Raw genomic sequence first — 21192 nt, 5'->3', positions numbered from 1 at the left:
AATGTTCCTCAAGCAAGAGCTCTGTGTATGGATGAGGTTGTTGCCCCTCAAGCATACTTGGTACATTGAAATCATAGTTGATATGATTAATGTCCAATAGGGGGAGCTGCATTATTTCTGTGATGCATGTCAACAGCAGTCAGGAGTGGGAGTGACTTCATGTGTGTAAAATTTGGAACAAACGTTAAAATGAATGTAATAATATTATCAAGCATTTCCAGTGGGTGGCGCTATTGCAGTAGCAGAGATTTGAGGTTATAGAAGAGTTGGGGGATGGACTTTCATGGTGTGTGTGAAGTTCGGAAGAAATTAGACCTTAAATGACTGAGTTAGTACTACTTCCTGCTGTGTTTTGACATTAGCGAGGTGAAGCTAGTGGCATAGACACAGCATTGACCTTGAGGACATGAGCTGATGTGGAATGCTTTATGAAGGCGTGACAGAGATTTGCAAGTGAAATGAAAAAGAAAATGGCAAAAAATGAAGAGGCTATGAATCAGAGAGTAAAAGACACGAGTTCCTGTTAACAGTAAGGGGCGCTGTAGTGTTAGATGAAAAGAAGTATATGGATGTGTTGGGAATGGGAGAGTTAACATGTGTGTGCATTTTGGGCCTGATCCAACATTGTACAAGAGAGCTATTAAGATTTTCATGAAGTAGCAAAATGGTGAACTTTGGCGGCCATTTGTTGGCACGCCATACAAGATGATAAGAATTGTATTGTAAGTGTTCATCTTCAATGTGTGTAGATTCCACAAGGCAAGTTTGGAGTTCATCTTAGTCCAAACCTGGGAGTAGTTCATTGAAATACATAGCCTATAAACGTAATTTTGGCAATTTCAGGCCATTGCCATCAGGAGGCGTTGTAATTTCTGGGAGGAATAGGGACATGGCTGTGTCCAGGGCTTAACACTGAACATGTGTGTAAATTTTGGTGCAGATTAGACAAAGTTGAAAAATGCCGAACTTTGAGCCCGTGTCCTAGCCAAACGGAAAAAAATTCTGTAAATTTAGCTATGATTATTAATGTTCAATGTGTGTAGTATACACATGCCAAGTTTGGAGTTGCTGTGACAAAAGCCCTAGGACTAGTTCGTTCAAATGCGTAGGCTACAAATCGTGAAAATCCCATGTTTACGTGCTAATAGCGAAGTTCGTGTTGAGAATTCACGATAGTCATAAGAGACTTTTTTGTTCATGTGGGCATGCTTGTTATACCCACCAAATTTCAAGGCTGTAGCTGAAAGCAGACCAAGGGGCTGCAGTTTTAAGCCCCTAGGGGGCGCAAGGGGGGATGAATTTTTGCAGAGACAGTGGAATCATAAATTTTTCGCCGAGTTTGAATTTTGTGGCTAGGTCATTTCGCCTTTTTTTCAAGCCAAAGGCACGCAAAATGGCATTGTATTGGCAGAAACAAAGAAGAAGAAGAAGAAGAAGAAGAAGAAGAAGAAATATAGCTGCATGCAGCAATGACGGGCCCTCGCCCCGCGGAAAATGGTCCGTATTGGGGTAATTCCCAAGCGGGCTAAGTGCAGCAAAATGTGCCTGAAGCAAAAGCTCTGTGTATGGATAAGGTTGTCGCCTTGCAAGCAAGCATACATGGTACATTGAAAGCATAGTTGATATGATTAGTGTACCATAGGGGGAGCAGCATTATCACTGTAATTCATGTCAACAGCAGTCAGGAGTGGGAGTGACTTCATGTGTGTAAAATTTGGAGCAAACGTTAAAATGAATGTAATAATATGATCAAGCATTTCCAGTGGGTGGCGCTATTGCAGTAGCAGAGATTTGAGGTTATAGAAGAGTTGGGGGATGGACTTTCATGGTGTGTGTGAAGTTTGGAAGAAATTAGACCTTAAATGACTGAGTTAGTACTACTTCCTGCTGTGTTTTGACATTAGCGAGGGGAAGCTAGTGCCATAGACACACCCTTGACCTTGAGGACATGAGCTGATTTGTAATGCTTTATGAAGGCGTGCCAGACATTTGCAAGTTAAATGAAAAAGAAAATGGCAAAAAATGAAGAGGCTATGAATAAGAGAGTAAAAGACATTACTTCCTGTTAACAGTAAGGGGCGCTGTAGTGTTAGATGAAAAGAAGTATATGGATGTGTTGGGAATGGGAGAGTTAACATGTGTGTGCATTTTGGGCCTGATCCAACATTGTACAAGAGAGCTATTAAGATTTTCATGAAGTAGCAAAATGGTGAACTTTGGCGGCCATTTGTTGGCACGCCATACAAGATGATAAGAATTGTATTGTAAGTGTTCATCTTCAATGTGTGTAGTTTCCACAAGGCAAGTTTGGAGTTCATCTTAGTCCAAACCTGGGAGTAGTTCATTGAAATACATAGCCTATAAACGTAATTTTGGCAATTTCAGGCCATTGCCATCAGGAGGCGTTGTAGTTTCTGGGGGGAATAATGACATGGCTGTGTCCAGGGCTTAACACTGAACATGTGTGTAAATTTTGGTGCAGATTAGACAAAGTTGAAAAATGCCGAACTTTGAGCCCGTGTCCTAGCCAAACGGAAAAATATTCTGTAAATTTAGCTATGATTATTAATGTTCAATGTGTGTAGTATACACATGCCAAGTTTGGAGTTGCTGTGACAAAAGCCCTAGGACTAGTTCGTTCAAATGCGTAGGCTACAAATCGTCAAAATCCCATGTTTACGTGCTAATAGCGAAGTTCGTGTTGAGAATTCACGATAGTCATAAGAGACTTTTTTGTTCATGTGGGCATGCTTGTTATACCCACCAAATTTCAAGGCTGTAGATGAAAGCAGACCAAGGGGCTGCAGTTTTAAGCCCCTAGGGGGCGCGAGGGGGGATGAATTTTTGCAGAGACAGTGGAATCATAAATTTTTCGCCGAGTTTGAATTTTGTGGCTAGGTCATTTCGCCTTTTTTTCAAGCCAAAGGCACGCAAAATGGCATTGTATTGGCAGAAACAAAGAAGAAGAAGAAGAAGAAGAAGAATCCTAACAGTTACAATAGGGCTTCGCCCCCCGATTCTCGGGGGCTCGGGCCCTAATAATCCTAACAGTTACAAGAGGGCTTCGCCCCCCGATTCTCGGGGGCTCGGGCCCTAATAATAATATAAAAAAGTGGTTCTCCTTTTGCATATGAAAATAAAAACAGGTTGGAGCTGACCCTAATGCATGACTGAGGTAAAAAAAAAAATAAAAAAATAAATAAATAAATAAAAAATAACATGTTTAAGTACATTTTGTTTTTTCTATGTGAATTGATTAAAATAATCTAAATCAGCCTTATTACGATCATTAACAGCTGTTTTCTGCAGGAGGACACACAGACACAGATTCTGCTTTCTGCTGTTTGTGTCTGTGATCCTGTAAACAGACTGGTGCATTCTTCTTTTTTTAATAAAATGTTTTATTGGAGTAAACATGTTGATCTCCTCTCTGGCTCTTACAGCTGTCTCCGTGTTTGTCTGCAGGAACATGTGTATGTATGAATGTAAATGTGAAGTGTGTCAGTCTGAGCAGCTGCTCCTCTTAGCGCAGACGTCTCCGTAAACATCCTCATCTAAGCCCCTAAACTCGAGCTGCTCTGATCTTTCAGAGCGAATGAAAAACCCCAAACAGCTCGAGTCCCGTGGAAACATCGGCGTGCACATTAACCAACAGATGCCTTTTTATGCCTCCTTCCTGCTGCGCCATCTACATCTGCTGACACTCAGAGCATGTAAGACAAAAACACACCGAGATCATAAACACATCCCGTTTGGTTTGAAATGAGAACTGTTTCCACACGTGGGTGATAAATGTGAAGATACGGAGTGGGATTTACAAAAATTAACACTAAAGCACTGACCCACGCTCGCTCCTCACAAACCCATTTCCCAGAGTCCAAAGTGAAGTGATATATATTCTCCACGCACCCATGTCGAGGCTGTATTTCCCCAAAGGCGAGCGCAGAATAATGTTCTCCCCTACACCAATTAAACGGATGAGATCACATGTTCAAAGAGAACTTTTAATTAAAAACAGGCCGGCTGAAAAAAGGACGAGGAAAGGGGGAGGAATAAATTAGCTGGGTCTGTTTTGGGAATCGAGCAGAGAGGTGGACTGGGGACGGGAACTGGAAACTGGACCATTTGTGTTTGTATTGATTCTCATTCTGTTATTTGATTCACTTTGGGGGAAGTCAAGAAAGAAACTAATGTACAACAAGAAGCCCCGAGTTAGGAAACTAAAAGGAAGTTAGCTACGTGAGTTAGCTTCGACCTGCTAGACCAGGCAGACCACAATAGAGGATATCCCATGTAAGCTAACACATTCGCCCTGTTTCCACCAAGTGGTCCGGTTTGGATCAGTACAGGTTGGTACGGGTTGGATCCTGTTTGTGTTTCCACAGCCAACCGTGCCTCCTCATGGTATGTGGCGTGTAAACTGGATGCTGATAGCTGCATCAGTTATGTTGTAGCATGACCCCGTAGCAGCGCAACACAGTTTACCTGCTAATAAATTCAACGAAGAAGAAAAACGCGACATAGTAAACAAAGGTTGTGTCTGATATCATTCCCTACTCACTCCTCACTATATAGTGAATTAGATATAGTTGACTCTATAGTCCACTCAATCAGCTAAATTAAAAGAACGGACACTACTCACTCATTCGCCGGCCGCTGACAGTGACATAATTAGTCTCGCGTCACTTTCGGACTGCTGGGAATGTGGAGTTATCATTTTTCTAAACACTACAAAACGGTATCTATTTCAGTGATATCAATACTATACTTGGCGTATTTTCTGCAACATCCAAATATGATTTAAAAAATTTATTACATATCATTTTCTGAATAAATAAACAGTCTATTTGCACAGCAACTTATGCTGTTTGAGAATTACAAGGTCCAGTGAATGCATCACCTGCGATGAACGGTTTAGCTCAAAGTTGTGAGACGGGCTCGTCTGAAAGTTAAACATAGAGCTCAGTGTTATTCTCTAACAGTTTTTAATGTTGTTTCATGCTATTAGTAATCATTGAACATGTAATCAGCCATTTCTTCTGTTTGAACCACAATGCATGATGGTATATATTGCTCATATATTGAGCATCGCTAATACACTACTTTTCAAAATGCATTGTGGGATACATTGAGTGGACTATAAAGTGAATGACCATGCTCACTCAGATTTTGGACAGCACTAAAAATGGTGAATTCACTTTTAAATGAATAGGGAGTGATTTCGGACACAGCCAAAGAGCACCGATGGAAGACTTCCAGCAATTCGTCCTCTTTGTGACAGGAAGTGACTCATTCTTTCCACCAATCAGCAGACTGCAGTGTTTCTAGCTCTACCGTCTGGGGTTGGATCAGTTTAGTCTGACACCCAAACAGAAAGAAACTAAAAAGTGGGACAGGTTATCTCAGTTATTTGGGGACCTGTCCTGGGATTAGTCAATGGAAACGCCACAAGATCTTTACCGTGCCAAGATGAACTGAACTGAACTTAACAGCTTGGTGGGAACAGGGCCAAAGACTTGAATGGTCATTTCTTTAATCCCATAAAGACATAAATTCCCAGCAACCACCTGTAGCACCGGGTTTCTACGCGGGAGAGACTCGAGAGCCGTAACCCTAACCCTGACTTAACATGTTATTACAAGCAAACCACAGGTATTTGACACATACATAGAAAGCTAACTCACATCACTCTTCGTCCGTGCTGCTCTCCAAGTTCCTGAAAGTGAGTGAAAGTCGAGACAAGCTTCACCCTCGTTTAAGAAAAAGCTTTATCTGTTTGTTTTGTTTCACTTTGGTTGTTTTTCTTCCTCTTTCTATCGTCCTTTCCGGCCCAGCAGTGTTTGGCGCCCGGCATGCAGAGACTTTATTTCCTAAAAAGTAACGCGTGGGACGGCTTAACTTGACTGTGATCGGTCTGTGCAGTTGAACATGGGGTCCCTGACAGAGGATGGGGACTCCCTGGTACATGAAGACCACCGTGTTGCAGGTCTTCAGCGCTCAGAGGAAAGGCTCTGAGTGGATCCTGCTTTCAGACACGTCCCTGCAGCTATCACTTCATGTTTTCTGTACATTATCTGAGGAAAGCCTCCATTACTGTCAGCCGGCGTTGGAGAAGCTCTCATTTACAGCTCTAAGTCAGGAGCGTTAGCGCCTCGATTACTGTAGGACATTCAGAGCCGTCACGTCTCCTCTCAGCTGCGTCTTCATAAGTCTGCGGCTAAAAGCTTCGAGTGACGGATGGCGAAACGGCTCCAAAGAAAATGAAGCCATTCCTCTGGCTCCCTTTGCATACAAATTGGACTTATATGTGTGAGTGACTTTAATGGCTCTAAAGAGACCCTGGAGGAAGAGGAGGGAGGATAAAAACGGAGAGGGTGGGTAAAAACTACCTGATGGGCGCTCCACGTGACTGGGCGGGCTTCAGGAGGATGGTGATGGTGGTTTCCGTCTCGTTCAGCGGGGCCTCCGACTCGTACTCTGGCATCATGGGAGCTGGAGGGAGGAAGAGGAGACACTTTAGAGAAGTGAAAAACACAAACTGAGGCGTCTCACGTCGACTCTTTAAAACCATCACATGACGCGTGGGCGCTGATCTGATGTTGGCGTCACTTTAACGAGCTGGAGCAGATTCTCATTACAGTCAGGTGTTTAATTTTGGACCTGTCACGCTCTCATATCGCAGGAGCGGTCTCACTGTCGATCCCAGTAAAACATCAACGCTCTGTCTCCTGATTAGTTTGGCATTTAGGTTATTAACACGCGTCCAGCTCCTCCTCCCGTGTCCATTTGTCTCCATCCGTCTGCAGCGCTTCATCTAAACCCTCCGTCCTCTGCTCCCTGGACGAGGTAATGAAGATCAGAGTTGGCGTGACATTTGGAGGAAGACGTCTCTGTTATGTGTGGAGGTCGCGTTAAAATCACTGCAGGTGAAGACAGTTACGCTGACAGGATGACACATTCAGGCTCCATCAGCACCGAGCGTGTGGCTGTGCAGCTCAGAGTGGATATGATTCTGTTCATACAAAGGTTCAACTCACAAACACAAAGAACTGCTCAGGTACAAAATAAATAAATAAAAATCCTTGGGTTCAAATACCCAGAGAACTTTTCAGATGCACCATTGATGGTTGTTATAAGCCAGGTTTTGTAATGTTTTCTTTCTGCATTGATTTTACATAATGTAACTTAACTCTTTTTAACAAAACTGAGATTATTTTGTTTTGCAGCCAAGGTTTTTTTTTTTTGGTCCAAATAAAACAAAAAAGAAAAAGAAATCTAAACTTTTCCTGTGTTAATGTGTATATTTGTCTGGAAATAGTTGTATCTTTATACAAATTAACTGCGTCCAATAAGAGGATGCTTTCAATAAAATAAAATAAAATTAAATTAAATTAAAAAAATAAATAAAATAAAATAAAATAATAAAATAATAAAATAAAATAAAATAAAATGAAATAAAATAATAAAATAAAATAAAATAAAATAAAATAAAATAAAATAAAATAAAATAAATAAAATAAAATAAAATAAAATAAAATAAAATAAAATATAATAAAAAAATAATAAAATATGAAAAAATAACGTCAAGTATCTTAACTATTCCAAATTGTCTTGGAATTTAACTATTATGTTTTTTAGGGCCTGTGTCCACTAACTACATTATTTTGTGTCAGCAGACAAAAAATAAAGTATGAAAGAAAGAAAAAAACAACAACAAAAAACAAAAGGGGTTTCAAGCTAACTTTAGCACAAGGTATAGAATAATAGAATCAATAAATATAGCCCCTTAAAATTACATAAAACAACAAAAAGTCAATATAAATAAATTCATGTATCTATTACTCTTTCACTTAGTTTTAGAAATATAAAATAAAAAGGAATGGCAAAATGCATGTTAAATGGCATTTTGAAAGGGACTGAAATAATAAAAATACAGAGATTTAAAATTATGCCATATTGACTTTTTCTCATTTTTTTAGGGCCTGTGTCCACTTACAACATTTTTGTGCCAGAAAATAATTATTGTCTTAGATCTTTGAGTTGATATAACTGTATAGAAATAGATAATTAAACTATACTTGACTAACCTTCACCTTGTTTTTTAGGGCATGTGTCCACCTACAGCATCTTTTGTGCAAGCAAACAAACAAACAAACAAACAAACAAACAAAAGAAGCTTTAGGCTTACTCTGTTACAAATGACTGAATAATTTGCTAAATGTTTATTAGATGCATTGGTATAATGAAATAATTGTAGTCATATAAGAATTTAATAAAGTACACTATGTATCTAGGGCCTGTTTCCACTTATACTGCATCTTTGTGTTAGGTAACAGAATGAGGTTATTGCTAACTTGCTAACAAAATGATAGAGTCAATTGTTTATATTGTACTTATCTCTTTTGAAGTTACAAGAAATAAAATTGCTGTATCTATAAGAAAGTAACTGACCTCATTCTTTTAGGGCCTGTGCACACTTACAACACTTAAGTGCCAGCAGACTCAAACAAGTTCAAAACTAACTTCGGCACAAAGTAATAAATGGCCGACTCTATGCTTAGTCTTAAGCTATGACCTGAAATCCTAAAAATTGAATAAACTATCCTCTAATGTTCTGACCCCATTTATTTAGGGCCTGTGTCCACCAAGGGCATCTTTGTGCTAGCAGACAAAAACAGCTCTCAGGAGCTCTCAAGAAGACAATCACTCAGCTCCTGCTGCTGCTAAGAAAGTTATTTATTGCACTTCCTTCAGTGGCCTTAGGTCTGTTTCTACCTTTTTAATGTTGGCGTCTCCTTGACGACATTTCATAAAGATTAAACATAGACAAATCGTCTCCTGGTGTTAGAAAAAGCTTTGGAGCTGCAGATTCTGCTCAGCTGTATGAGAGAAACCGTACGAGGAAAAGATGGAGACTGAAAGGGCGTCAGGAGACATTTTAAGAAAACAAGGTTTGTTTTTCCTGCTTATAATCGGTCACTGTCAATTAGAAACAAAGACGACCCTTCAGTAGAAACAGACGTCCCCTTGTTCCATGACGCCTGAGGACACTTTACCGTCCTCTAAAGGAGCTGTTTGTTCCTTTCTCTGTGAAGCCTCTGACATTTTCCACAGACAGGAAGGTGACAGACACAGAGAGTTATAAATGAAGGTGAAATTTTCTCCCAGACAGATGGACAAAAGGCGCAGACAAAAACACAGAGACAGCGTCCAGGCTATGAGACATTAATGTTAAAATAAGAATGACTGTGCCGCCGTGTGTTTGTGTGATAACAGATAAAACTCAAAGAAATGTCAGCAGAAAAAAAACAAACGTGCTGAGATTAGAAGAAGGAGTGTTACCGGCGATCTTGGTGCTGATGCGGGTGGTGACGGGCGGGCCGAAGCCTTTATTGGTGGAAGCTTTGAGGGTGAAGAAGTACGTCGTCCCCGGGTAGAGGCCCACGAACAGGTGGAGGGTCTCGTTCCTCAGCTTGAAGACCCGGCCCCTCTGAGTGGTCAGGTCAGCGCTGGGGTCCAGAGAAGTCAGGGCTTTGTAGGTGATCTGCAAACAGAAAGGAGGCGGGGTTTATCTCTGCAGAGAAATCTCATGTTTATTTTCACTCTGCAAACGCAGGAGCTCCACAGCGCGACCCGGGCCTCGCCGCCTCTGTCACAACCCAGCCGCTCGCACAAACAGACCGTCTCTCATCACACGCTCCTCAAAACTTCAGACAGATCAATGTGTGTGTGAGTGGGAGCGATGTCGGCTCTCTCCTTCAGGTCTGTGTTCCGCAGCGTGATCTCCGCTCCACAAATTGAGCAAATTGACCCGTGGCCACTAAACTAGCAGAGTCACTTCGATAGTTCCTCTGTTAAAAGAACTGTCAATGCCTGTCGTAATGTTGCTGCTGGCGAGTTTCCACGCCGCTCTGCTGCTGTCGATGCCTGCACACTCACACACAGACACACACATGCACACAGACACACATGCACACACTTACGGGAGGACAGCTGTCACTGTGAATGACAGTCAGTACAAAAAGAGTATTGACTGGCAGGATAAAAAAAACCTGTTAATGGCAGTTCAAGCCCAAACACATTTCTGCACTTCATCATGAATGTGTGTCGGGGTCTGTGAGTGTGTTTCAGTCTGTCCCTCAGCCTCAGAGCGAGGAGAAAAAACACACTCCAGAAAAGGAGCCGGAGATGGAAACGAAATCAGACAACATGATTGAACCAGCGTGGACCCGGCGAAGCAGAAACCTCCACCAACGCAGATATTTCTGCCTCCAGCAGACCTCCACCCCCTGGACCGCTTCGTGTTTCTGTCGTTTGTCCTCTGGGTTTGATTTCTGACCCACATCAAGGAGCAGAGCTGTTTAGTTGACTGCCAATAAGGAATCCCCAAAGGGAAACTCTCCCACCAACACTCACCCAGGCTTCAAAAACAGAAGAAATCTGAAATGCAAGAAATGCTAAATCTGAAAATGACCTGTGGACCAGAACCGCCTCCAAATTTATCCAGATACCGCCTAATGTTTGGGTTCTGAAGCTGAAACCTTGGAGCCTTAACTTGTCCACTTTGTCTCCAAACTTAACTCTGTCTTTTTTAGGGTCTGTGTCCACTAACTGTTTCTGTGCTAGCAGATAAAAATGGTTTAAAGCTAACTTAAGCTAACTTTCTAATAATAGAATCAGTGTCAATAGGGCTTCAAATTTACATAAAATGAACAATGAATATATCCATTTCTCTTCCACATTGTTTCAAAAATTAAACGCTGACCTCATATTTAGGGCCTATGTCCACTAACTGCAGACAGAAAACAAAGTGTGCCACATAAAATCATAAATGACAAAAAAAAAAAAAAAAAAAAAAAAAAAAAAAAAAAAAAAAAGCTTGACAATGTATTTAGGAACTTGAAGTTTGCTGAAATAATAAAATAAAAACTTTAAGTTGACCTATCCAAACTTTATTTTTAGGGCCTGTGTCCACTAATGTGTTTTTTTGTCCAAGCAGACAAGAAATGAGCGTCATGCATATTCTGTTAAAAATGACTGCGTAATTGTTTAATGGTGTATTTTGTGCCTAGAAAGTACCAGAAATTAAAAGATAATGAATTAAGTACCCCACGTATCGAGGGCCTGTTTCCACTTGTACTGCATTATTATGCTTGGAAACAACATTTTGTATTGCTAACTTCAACAAAATGAATGAAATGATAAAATCAATGCCTGAAATTGTACTGAATCCTTTGAAATTATGTGAAAAAAAAAATGGATTAATAAAAATTTAAATCTGACCACATTTATTCAGGGCCTGTGTGCACTCACAGCACTGTTGTGCTAACAGACAAAAACAGTGTGAAGCTAACTTTGAGTCAAAGAATTAAATGGCAGAATAGAGAGCTTTAATTGTGCATAGTATCTTGTAACTATATGAAAAATAAAAGTCTCTTAATTGCCCTTTGACCTGAAAGTCCAACTCTGACATCATCAAGTTAGGGCCTGTGTCCACTCAAAGCTTTTATGTGCTTGCAGTGCCAACAACTCTTTAACTTCCGCAGACATTTGAAGTAAAGTGAGATTATTTCTGGTGGAATCTCACACAAACACATTAATCTGAAGGTTTAAGAGTGATCTAACATTAATTTATTCATACCGTGAACCAACGGGATGAAAAGCAGCAATTCGCTGCTTCTTTTCCTGATCTGTTTTACAAGTTTCTCTAAGAAATACAAAACACAGAGGTGAAATGATTCAGTCTCTAAAAAGTGACTTCAGAGAATCTCCAAAGTGTTAGCTTGCTCCTGTTTTATTTTGTGTTTCTTAAAAACAACATTAGCTAGGACATTTCCCAGAGCTCATTTCTGATCCCATCTCTGATCTGTTAGGGCCTGTGTCCACTGAGAGCTCCCAAGAGGTCAGTTTCAGAGTGCTTCAGTTATTTTTTAGAGGGCTCCAGCTTCCCTGACTTCAGAGAGACTTAATTCAAGTCATTTTCATTTATCTTCAACCTGCAGTTTGCACACCAATAAAAGACCAGACCAGGGGACACAAACTGAAACCAAAGATTGAAAAACATTTGACATCAAACTGAGAGAAACACACGGTCTGAGGAGAAACCAACAGCTGAAGCTGAAGAAGACGGGGAAACTTAGAGCTTAGAGCTGATAATGAGTGATGGATGTTTGGGTAAAATGGCTGCTTCAGAGGCTGGAGCTGATGTGTGTGTGAGTGTGTGTATGTGTGTGTGTTTGTGTGTGTGTGTGTGTCAGGCAGCACTCGGCGCTCCATTAGCGGATTCAAATCGAGCGCACTGACAGCTGGCTGCCACGCTTTGACTCTGGGCCTGCAGGCCGGAGTGATGATGTGTGAATGTGTCAGTGTGTGATGGGTGTGTGTGTGTGAGTGTGTGTGTGAGTGTGTGTTCAGAGTCAGAGAAAGAAAGAGAGCCCCGGAAGAAGAGACAAACAAAAACCTCCAGCAGGACTTTTCACCAAATGTGGATGTTGAGTCATCAGAAACGTGGAGCGCTGTAGAGGAGCGGTGGACTCTGTGTCTGGAGGAGTGAAAACACCGTTCATTCATGTTTTTATGTCTTAATGTGTGTCCTAAAGCTCTTTTTCCAGCCACACTCAGTCAGATGTTCAAGCACGGGGCTTTTGGAGAACAGTAATGCTACTGTCCTGCAGAAACATGATCTATCAGAGTTTTCTTCTATGAATGAGAACAAATGAGTGAAACTTTGCAGAAACAAAGCCAATAAATCGTTTTTCAAACTAGCTACACGTGTCCCAGCTTTCTAACTTTAACTCAGAGAGAAGTTTTCTGATCTTTGCTGAATGATCTCTGGTCTGGAAACCTTTAAACTGTGGAGATGTGTCATGTCTCATTTTCAGCCTTTACAGACATTTTCCTGCAGATAACTTTGATTCTTTAACCAGAAGAAGATCTAGATCGATGGTGTGCACAAGGTGGGGATGCAGGAGGGTTGCCTCACTGCCTGGACCAATGGTTGAAAAATGCAGCCTTAGGTGTCTCCTTGGGAGCGTTACACACATTGGAGAGCCCTCTTTGGAGCCTAAACACTAACTAAAGTAATCTCCTTGGCGGCAAACAGCGCACCAGGTGACTAAGGTGACCTTTTTTGAAGCATAGATATGCCCTAAAATGTCCAAAGTGCCCTTTTTGGAAAAATGACCTAAGGTGCCCTTTCTGAAACCTAAACACATTCTGAAGTGCCCAAAGTGCCCTTTTCAGAGCCTGAAGTGCCCTAAAGGGCTCTTGTTGGGGCCTGAACATGCCCTACAATGGCCAAAGGGCCTTTTTCAGAGCCAAAACACACCCTAAGGTGGCCTTTTTGGTGGCCTAGATATGCCCTTAAATATCAAAGTGGCCTTTTTGGAGCCTAAATATGCCCCAAAATGCCCGAAGTACCTGTCTAAGAGCCAAAGCACACCCTAAAGTAAGCTCTCAGGAGGCAAACACTGCACTAGGTGTCGAAAAACACAATAAGGGGCCTTTTTTGGAGCCTAGCTATGCTCTAAAATGCCCAAAGTGCCCTTTTTGAAGCCAAAACTTCCTCTTGGGAGCCTAAACACACACTAAAGTGCCCTCTTTGAAACCTTAACACAATCTAAAGTGCCCGGAGTGCAATTTTTTAAAGGACACAACATGCCCCAGAGTGCCAAAAGTGCCCTCTGCAGAGCTCGAAACACCATAGAGTGCCCCTTTTTGGAGCCTAAACATGTCCTAAAATGCCCAAAGTGCCTTTTTTGGAGCGAAAGCCTATCCTAAAGTTGCCAAAGTGCCCTCTTAATAGCTTGCAGTGCCCCAAAGTGCTCTTTTTGGAACCTATAAACCATAAAGTTGAGCTCTTAGAAGGCAGAAAGTGCACAAAAGTTTCCTCTAAAGAGCCAAGACATGACCCAAAGAGCTTAAAGTGCCTTCTTTACAGCCTGAAGCGTCATAAAGTGTTCTTTTCTGAAGCCTAAACACAGACTAAAGTGCCCTCTTTGGAGGCAGAAACCCCCAAAGGACCTGTAACGCCAAAGTATGTAATAACGTTTAACGTTGTTACGTAATAATACTGCGTTATATAACAAGTTCTTACATATTGCATCATTTATTACAAAATGTGGGTTCCTGTAACAAGTAAGAACTTGTTACATAATGCGCCAAAGTTAATTACATATTGCGTTCTAGAATTTTGTTAAAAGATATGGTAGATTTTTACATAATGAAGAGAAAACTTAGTATATTATTACATATTGGGGTGTTATTACATAATGTGTCATTACAGGCCCGCTCTTTAGAGCCTAAAACACCCTGAAGTTCCCTTTTTGGAGCCTAAATCTACACTGAAGTGGCCTCTGAGGATAGGAGCACGCTAAACTTTTTCATCTTTGGAAACAAAAAAAACACCCTAAAGTCTCCTCTTGGAAGCCTAAACGTGCCCTGAAGTGCTGAGAGCGCCCTCTATGCAACCAAAACGCATGCTGAAGTGCTTTTTCTGAGGCTTAACAGGCCCTAAAGTGTCCTCTAAGGAGCCAAAGAGTGTGCTGAACTAAAAACACACAAATCTGCCTCTTGTGTCAAAAAATCCAGACAACTTAAAGAATACAACACCCTAAACCAGAAACTGTTATAAAAGACAAAACTGAAAAACTTACACAAAAAAAAACAAAAAAAAAACACAAAATAAACTTACCAAGGAGCTCAAGGAAACACGAGGCAGCAACAGCAACAATGAACTGGCAAAAAACCCAAGCAACAGAGACTCAATAGACACAGGGAGTAATCAAGCACAGGTGTGCAATAAGACACAGGTGAAACACATGAGGAGCAATCAACAGGAGGGAAACACAAGACAGAGACTAAATACATCTGAAACACTAAGAATAATCACAAAAAGACCAAAACGTGACACGAACCGAACCAGAACCACGAGGAACAGGAACCAAAGACAAACACAGGAAACACAGAACACAGTTTTTCCAGCTTTAAAATCTTTCCTTCTTCCTCTTCACGTTCTTTCTTCTCTCCGTCTTTTTCTTCTGGCTCATCTCTAACTTCATTTCCCTCCTCCGTCCTCTCTTCGCCTCATACTCTCACTTCCTCCATCCCAAATTCAATCACACACACTCACACGAAGCGCCTTCCCTTCCCGTGAGTTATCCCCCACAGACGCACACTCTATTACCCAAGATGCACTGCCCCGCTGTGCGCCTGCCTTTTCATTGGCCAATAAAACAACCTGAGCTTTATGGCTCCACCGATTCAGGAGCATCAAATACAGGGGGAGAGAAAAGAGGGAGGGGGGTGATTAAAGGAGAGGAAAGGAGGCAGTACACCTGAGGTTAATGAGCCAGACTCCTCCTTCAGAGGAGGAGCAGGGACGGGCTGAGCGGATCAGGAGAGGAGGACACAGATGGAATAAGGAGAAGGAGGAAAAAAGAAGAAAATATCGGGATGGAGAGAATAATAAAGCAAAGGAAGAGAAGAGGCCGTAAAAACACAGAGAGACATTCATGAGTAATAAAATAACAGCTATCGATGTGCGAACTCAGACTGCAGCGTGGATGAAACAGCGTGTTTTATTGTTCCAGCCCCTCAGTCCCAGTCTGTATAAATAGATATTGATTTAACATGTTTTATTCAGCCAGCTGGGTGAACTCTGGGAGACTTTACACCGACAGCCGCGCTCTGCTAAAGGTTTCCTCCCAAGGTTCTCAATCTGAGCGCCGTTTAGTCATCCGTCTGCTTCCTGCCAGGGGAGAGAGCAGTCAGGGAAGAGGAGGAGAAACTTCTCACTAATGTCTGATGCTTTCAGTGACATGATGTATGGAAACATGAGGGAGGAAGCTGGAGAGGGTTTGAAATAAAGAGAGGTTAAAAAACTTCTTGATTGGCTAAAAACCCAAGGGAACCAAAAAGAGATGTGCTTTTAAGAGGGGGTCTGGGTGTCCCATCGAGGAATAAACTGTTAAAAACCCTGAAACTGTAACTGATCAAAACACTGTTATTAAAGGAAGAGCCAGATCTTTATCAGACTCACTGAAATCATGAGGCCATCACAGACGAGGATCTCCCAATTAGACTCAAACAACAAGGTCTGACAATAGCCCCGACCTCTCGAGGGCTGGCCAATCAGAGGGAAGGTGGCACCTTAAAGAGACAGCATCTTTAACTCTTAGTACAGACAGGCCGAAATCAAACCAAACAACAAACCAATCAACCAACCAGTCAAACAACCAAACAAACAACCAACCAAACATCATCAGTGAACTCTCAATCAACCAGCCAACCAACCAGCCAACCAACCAGCCAACCAAAAAAAACATCCAACCAACTTTCAATCAACCAAACATCCAACAAACCAACCAACCAAACCAACCAACCATCAACCAACCAACCAACCAACCAAAAAAAAACAACCAACCAACTTTCAATCAACCAACCATCCAACTAACCAACCAACCAAATCCACCAACCATCAACCAACCAACCAACCAACTAACCAATCAACCAACTAACCAATCAACTCTGAATCAACCAGACCAGCCAACCAATCAACCAACCAAATCGACCGACCAACCAACCAACAAACCAACCAACCAAATCGACCAACCATCAACCAGCCAACCAACTAAACAATCAACCAATCAACAATCAAGCAACTATGAATAAACTAACCAACCAGCCAACCAACTGAGTGACCAACCAACCAGCAAAACCAACCAATCATACAACCAATCAACACCCAACCAACCAATCAATCAGCCATCCAATCACCCAACCAATCAACACTCAACTGACCAATCAATCAGCCATCCAATCACCCAACCAATCAACACTCAACCAACCAATCAATCAGCCATCCAATCACCCAACCAATCAACACTCAACTGACCAACCAAACTACCAACCAAACAACCAGTCGACCATCTGACTGACCCATCAACCGAGTGACCAACAAACCCACCAAACAATCCATCATCAACCAACCAACCAATCGACCAACTGACTAATCACTCAACTAATTTGTGCAAACTCTACCTTGTTGGACTTTGTTTGACCCTTTCAGAGTTTTTGTGTTTACCTGTAATAACTCTGAGTTAAATAATAGTGTGTTTGTTTTAACACCATGGCACACACAGACTAATGATCCATGTGAAGCCTTTAGAAATGGCTCCTCATGCTAACGCTAGCGGCTCCGCTGTGCCCCAGCAGCTGTTTCTGCATCTGTTAATATGAGCCTGTGTTTGCACCCAGCGCTGCGTTCCTTTGCCTGAGCTGAAGATTTATGTAGCTGAGTATTAAAGGTGTAGCTGTTACCACGCAGGCCTCTTCATCAAACACACACACAGCAGCTGCAGTGTGTGAGTGTTTGCAGTGTGTGTGTGTGTGTGTGTGTGCAGCGTTTTGAGCTGCAGCCAAGTTTTATAGAAGCAAACAATGTTTATGAGTCTCCGTCGTGGGATCGCTGCGGTGGAAATGCTATTTCAATTCAGTTTTGTCATTTTCCATTCTTCCTCCCGCGCCGTGCCGTTTGTTTTATTAGAAAATATGCTGCAGCCTCACTCCTCACTGTCTCACCGCCGCGCCGTCCTGTTGAATTAAGGAGGAGCTGTGTGAGCTGTTTGTTCTTTCTGCTTTGGTTTATGTTGCTACAATTCACTCGAGTGGAGTCTCCAATTGTTTACTACCTCTTTGCTCTAACAGCGTTTAGTCGGAGCTCTCATCCAGAGCAGATTAGAGCGCTTTAAATGAAAGAGTCTGTTCACTTACAGCCTGTAAATATCTGTTCTTTATCTCTCAGGGAGCCAGGGACGCTAAAACATCCTCCGTCTCATCTGCGAGGCCGTTTCTCACGTCGCCTTACTTCAGTTTATGAGCTGTAGCTTCTTTTTTAGAGCCTTTTGTTTAGTGGTGTCACTTTGTCCTCTGGGAAATATCACTTGGTGGGTTAGTCTTGATGAGAGAGGCCCTGAAACTTGAGGTTTGCTGTGGTAGCAGCACTTTTCCTGCACCTGAAACGTACGAAACGGCCTCAAAACTAACCGAATGACTCACAAGTAAAGGAGGAAGCACCACGTAGCATGTAGCTTATCATGAGGAGCTCATTTAGGAGGATTTAGAGGACGAGTCGGTTGTTGTTTCTCCATCAGATGAAAATCATTATCCACAGAAAATACAGTTTATTGTGTTTCAGCCAGTTAAGGAGCAGTTTAGTATGTTTGTCCACCAGGAGGCCACTTTGGCCAGGTTTGGGCCCCCAGGGTCCCAGGTCTGTCCTTTCTGACAGGTCCTTAAAACCAGTATCTCTTGTGTCAAATGCAAGAATTACAAGTGCTGTCAGGCGATTAAAAAAAATAATCTAATTAATTACAGGATTTGTGATTAATTAATCGAATTAATCGCATTTTAAACTCATATCTGCTTAATGTCCTTAATAAGAATCTGAATTCTAGGACTTTACAAATCTGTAGAGCATGACTGATCCAATGAAAACACAAAGGAGAAGATTTGTAAATTCACTTTTTTTTCAGCTGGCCAATATTAAAGGTCCCATATTATGCAAAAATCACTTTATTTAGTCTTTTAGTGAAATTTGTGGGTCTTTGTCTTTCCTCCCAGCCCACAAAATGTGATATTTAATGACCAAACCTGTTCTTAGTAGAGCTTGTTAATGTTAAATCCTGACCTAAAACAAGCTGTTTGGATTTTGGGGATTTGCTGACGTCAGCAATTCCCTTTTTTGACCAATCATGAGCAAGTCAGAGCCATCACTGCTCTGTTTTTGGCTGTAAACAGCCACACGGCTCCATGCTCAAGCTTCCCATCTCAGAAGAAGACAGACTAAGTGTCTAGAGTTCATTTATCAGGAAATGTTCCAGCTACACTCAGTAAAACTGAGCATGTGTGTGCTAGTCACTTCACGGCCGACTGCTTTTCCAACTTTGGACAGTCCAACAGAGGGCTAGCCAATAGACTGGTCCTGAATCCAGGCGCATTACCAACCATCCTCCAACAAACCTGGGACCCTGGAAATGTGAGTATTTTAAATGCTGTGTGCTGTGGAGCAGATGGAAGAGCTTTTCCTCAGTGTCCCCCCTGTCTCTGTGTTAGCTTCAGGATGCTAACTTTAGCTGCAGTTAGCCTGTTGTTTTAGCCTGTAATGTTACGGTAAACCAGCTTCTCTGTTTTCTAAACATTGTGCACTCGGAGCTCGTGGCGCCGCTCTCAGTGACGTGGAAGAGCGGGGCGGTATCAGCGGTGGCTCATTTACATATGAAGGCCACGCCCACTAAATCAGAGCGTTCTGAACAGAGGGGCTATGAGAGCCTGGAAACAATGCTGCTGTGCTTGATTTATTGGCTTTTTGGACCAAAACATGTTCCTACCATTTCATGAAGACATCAATGATCCAGATTAAACTGCAGGAAAGGAGCAGGAGATGGGAACTTTAAAATGTTCGTGTTTGTCTATAGATGTCAGATCGATTGCGTCTATAGGAGTAAATTGTGTTTTTCAGCGGGGGAGGCGGGGTCTTACGGAGCTTGTTCGTAAAGGGGGGAAAGTTTGGGTCAAAATGACCCGCAACATAATCAATGTCATTTTTTTTTCAACATAAAACAAGGGTTAAAAATGCCCAATCCTCCCTCTGTTGGTGTGTTTTAGTTTGCAGAAAGGAGAGTGATGTCCTGTAGCTTTCTCTTGTAAAGTGAAATTCATAAACCACAGCTTTAAATGTCACAGTGGGAGGAGCTGGAAGCTCAGCGATCTCATTAACAGACAGCCAACACTTCAAACCATCAAACTGTAAAGTTTTACGCTCCTGAATTCCTCTTTTTCCCCCAGAGTTCAATCAGAAACAGTTCAGACTCCAAGCTGCAATCCGCTCTCCTCGCCTCCTGAAACATCGCAAACACTCGTAACGACAGCAGAGGGGAGCCCGGCTGTGAATGCACCTGCAGAAAGTGAAAGCTCTGCCATCACAATCCATTTCCCCGACCATTATGCAGCATCTGAGGAACGACGGCAGCGACTCTGAGCCTCCTCTGCAGCTCCACGCTGCTCTGAAAGAAAGACCTGACAATGTATTCACAACTCTAAACACAGGATGAAGAACTTCCTCTTCCTCAGGGTGATGACATCCCCACTCTTTCCACACACACTCCCTCCTCTCAGCACCTCCACCTGCACTCCAGCCTCCTACCTCAGCAGAAAAAACAGCTTGCCGTTGTGGAGCCACGACAGGATGACATTTAGTCAGACTTTTATCGTGGTTGTGATGACACCAGGATAAAAACTCCTCTCTTCTCCTCTTCCTCTCCTGCCTCGCCCTGAAACTAAGGAGGCGTCTGTTGTCTTCAATTCCTGCGTTTCTGTTTTTAGAAAGGAGACGAGCTGCTCTCCGTCTCACGGGCTTTAAAATGTCAGATTCTGGGTCAGCTCTGGAGCCTCATGTGGCTCTTTGACTCCTCTGCAGTGGCTCCTTGAAGCTTTAAAAATATTATTGAAATAAAGAATTTTAAATAAATGTCTGACACTAAATAAAATCCTGTGTTAACATTTAGTTGAACTAAATCTTCATCCCATCTGTCAATAAAGCCTGCCACCGCTCTACTTCACCTCCTACAACATCAACAGCCCACCAACTTTCCATGCACCTGTGGCTAACCTCAAGTTTTACAGCCCTGGGAAGATAACTACATCTACAAAAAGACTCATCTGGAAGAAAATACTGATTTTAATTCTCTGTGGATGGATTCATTTAACTGACAACGTGCTGAGTTAATATTCATGCTGGATATGTGACAAGACATTAGCAAAAAAAAAAAAGAAAAAGAAAACATTGTTAAAGCAATTTAAACAATATTTTATCAAATTCAAGAATGTTTTCAAAAAATCTGTCTAAAATTTTTGAATTTTTTTTTTACATTTCATTTTTTAATTAAGCAGATTTATTGTTTTTTTTTTTATTTGAAAACTTTTTTGATTTTTTTTTTTTTTTGCAATACTACTTACAATGCAACACTTTACAATTTGTGATTTCTTGTTTTATTAAATAAAATATTAGCAAATTTATTTCTATTTTATTTTACAAATTTTTGCACATATTCTGAATACTTTTTCTATTTATTATTTTTTTTTTTCAATTTATGCAATTTTTGTTTTAATTTTAAAAATCTTGGAAATTTTTGC

The 21192-nt window shown here is 41.6% G+C and overlaps 1 protein-coding gene across 16 annotated transcripts in view; it reads right to left on the bottom strand.

Moving 5' to 3' along the window:
* Positions 1–21192, bottom strand: part of ptprt (protein tyrosine phosphatase receptor type T) — a 486185-nt gene that overhangs the window by 214932 nt on the left and 250061 nt on the right. For all 16 annotated transcript variants that reach the window (XM_074668102.1, XM_074668200.1, XM_074668208.1 and 13 more), the window contains exons 12-13: positions 9343–9544; positions 6390–6492 (exon numbers count right to left, since the gene is read on the bottom strand). In XM_074668102.1, the coding sequence (XP_074524203.1) occupies positions 6390–6492; positions 9343–9544 (305 nt within the window). The remainder of the gene's footprint in view (positions 1–6389; positions 6493–9342; positions 9545–21192) is intronic.

The sequence above is a fragment of the Halichoeres trimaculatus genome, unplaced genomic scaffold (assembly GCF_033239565.1).
Source record: "Halichoeres trimaculatus isolate MK-OKI-2021-1 unplaced genomic scaffold, fHalTri1.1 fHalTri1_scaffold_1, whole genome shotgun sequence".
NCBI classification, from domain to species: Eukaryota; Metazoa; Chordata; class Actinopteri; order Labriformes; family Labridae; genus Halichoeres; species Halichoeres trimaculatus.
Note: the sequence above shows the minus strand (reverse complement) of the source record. Positions and strands in the feature narration are given on the sequence as shown.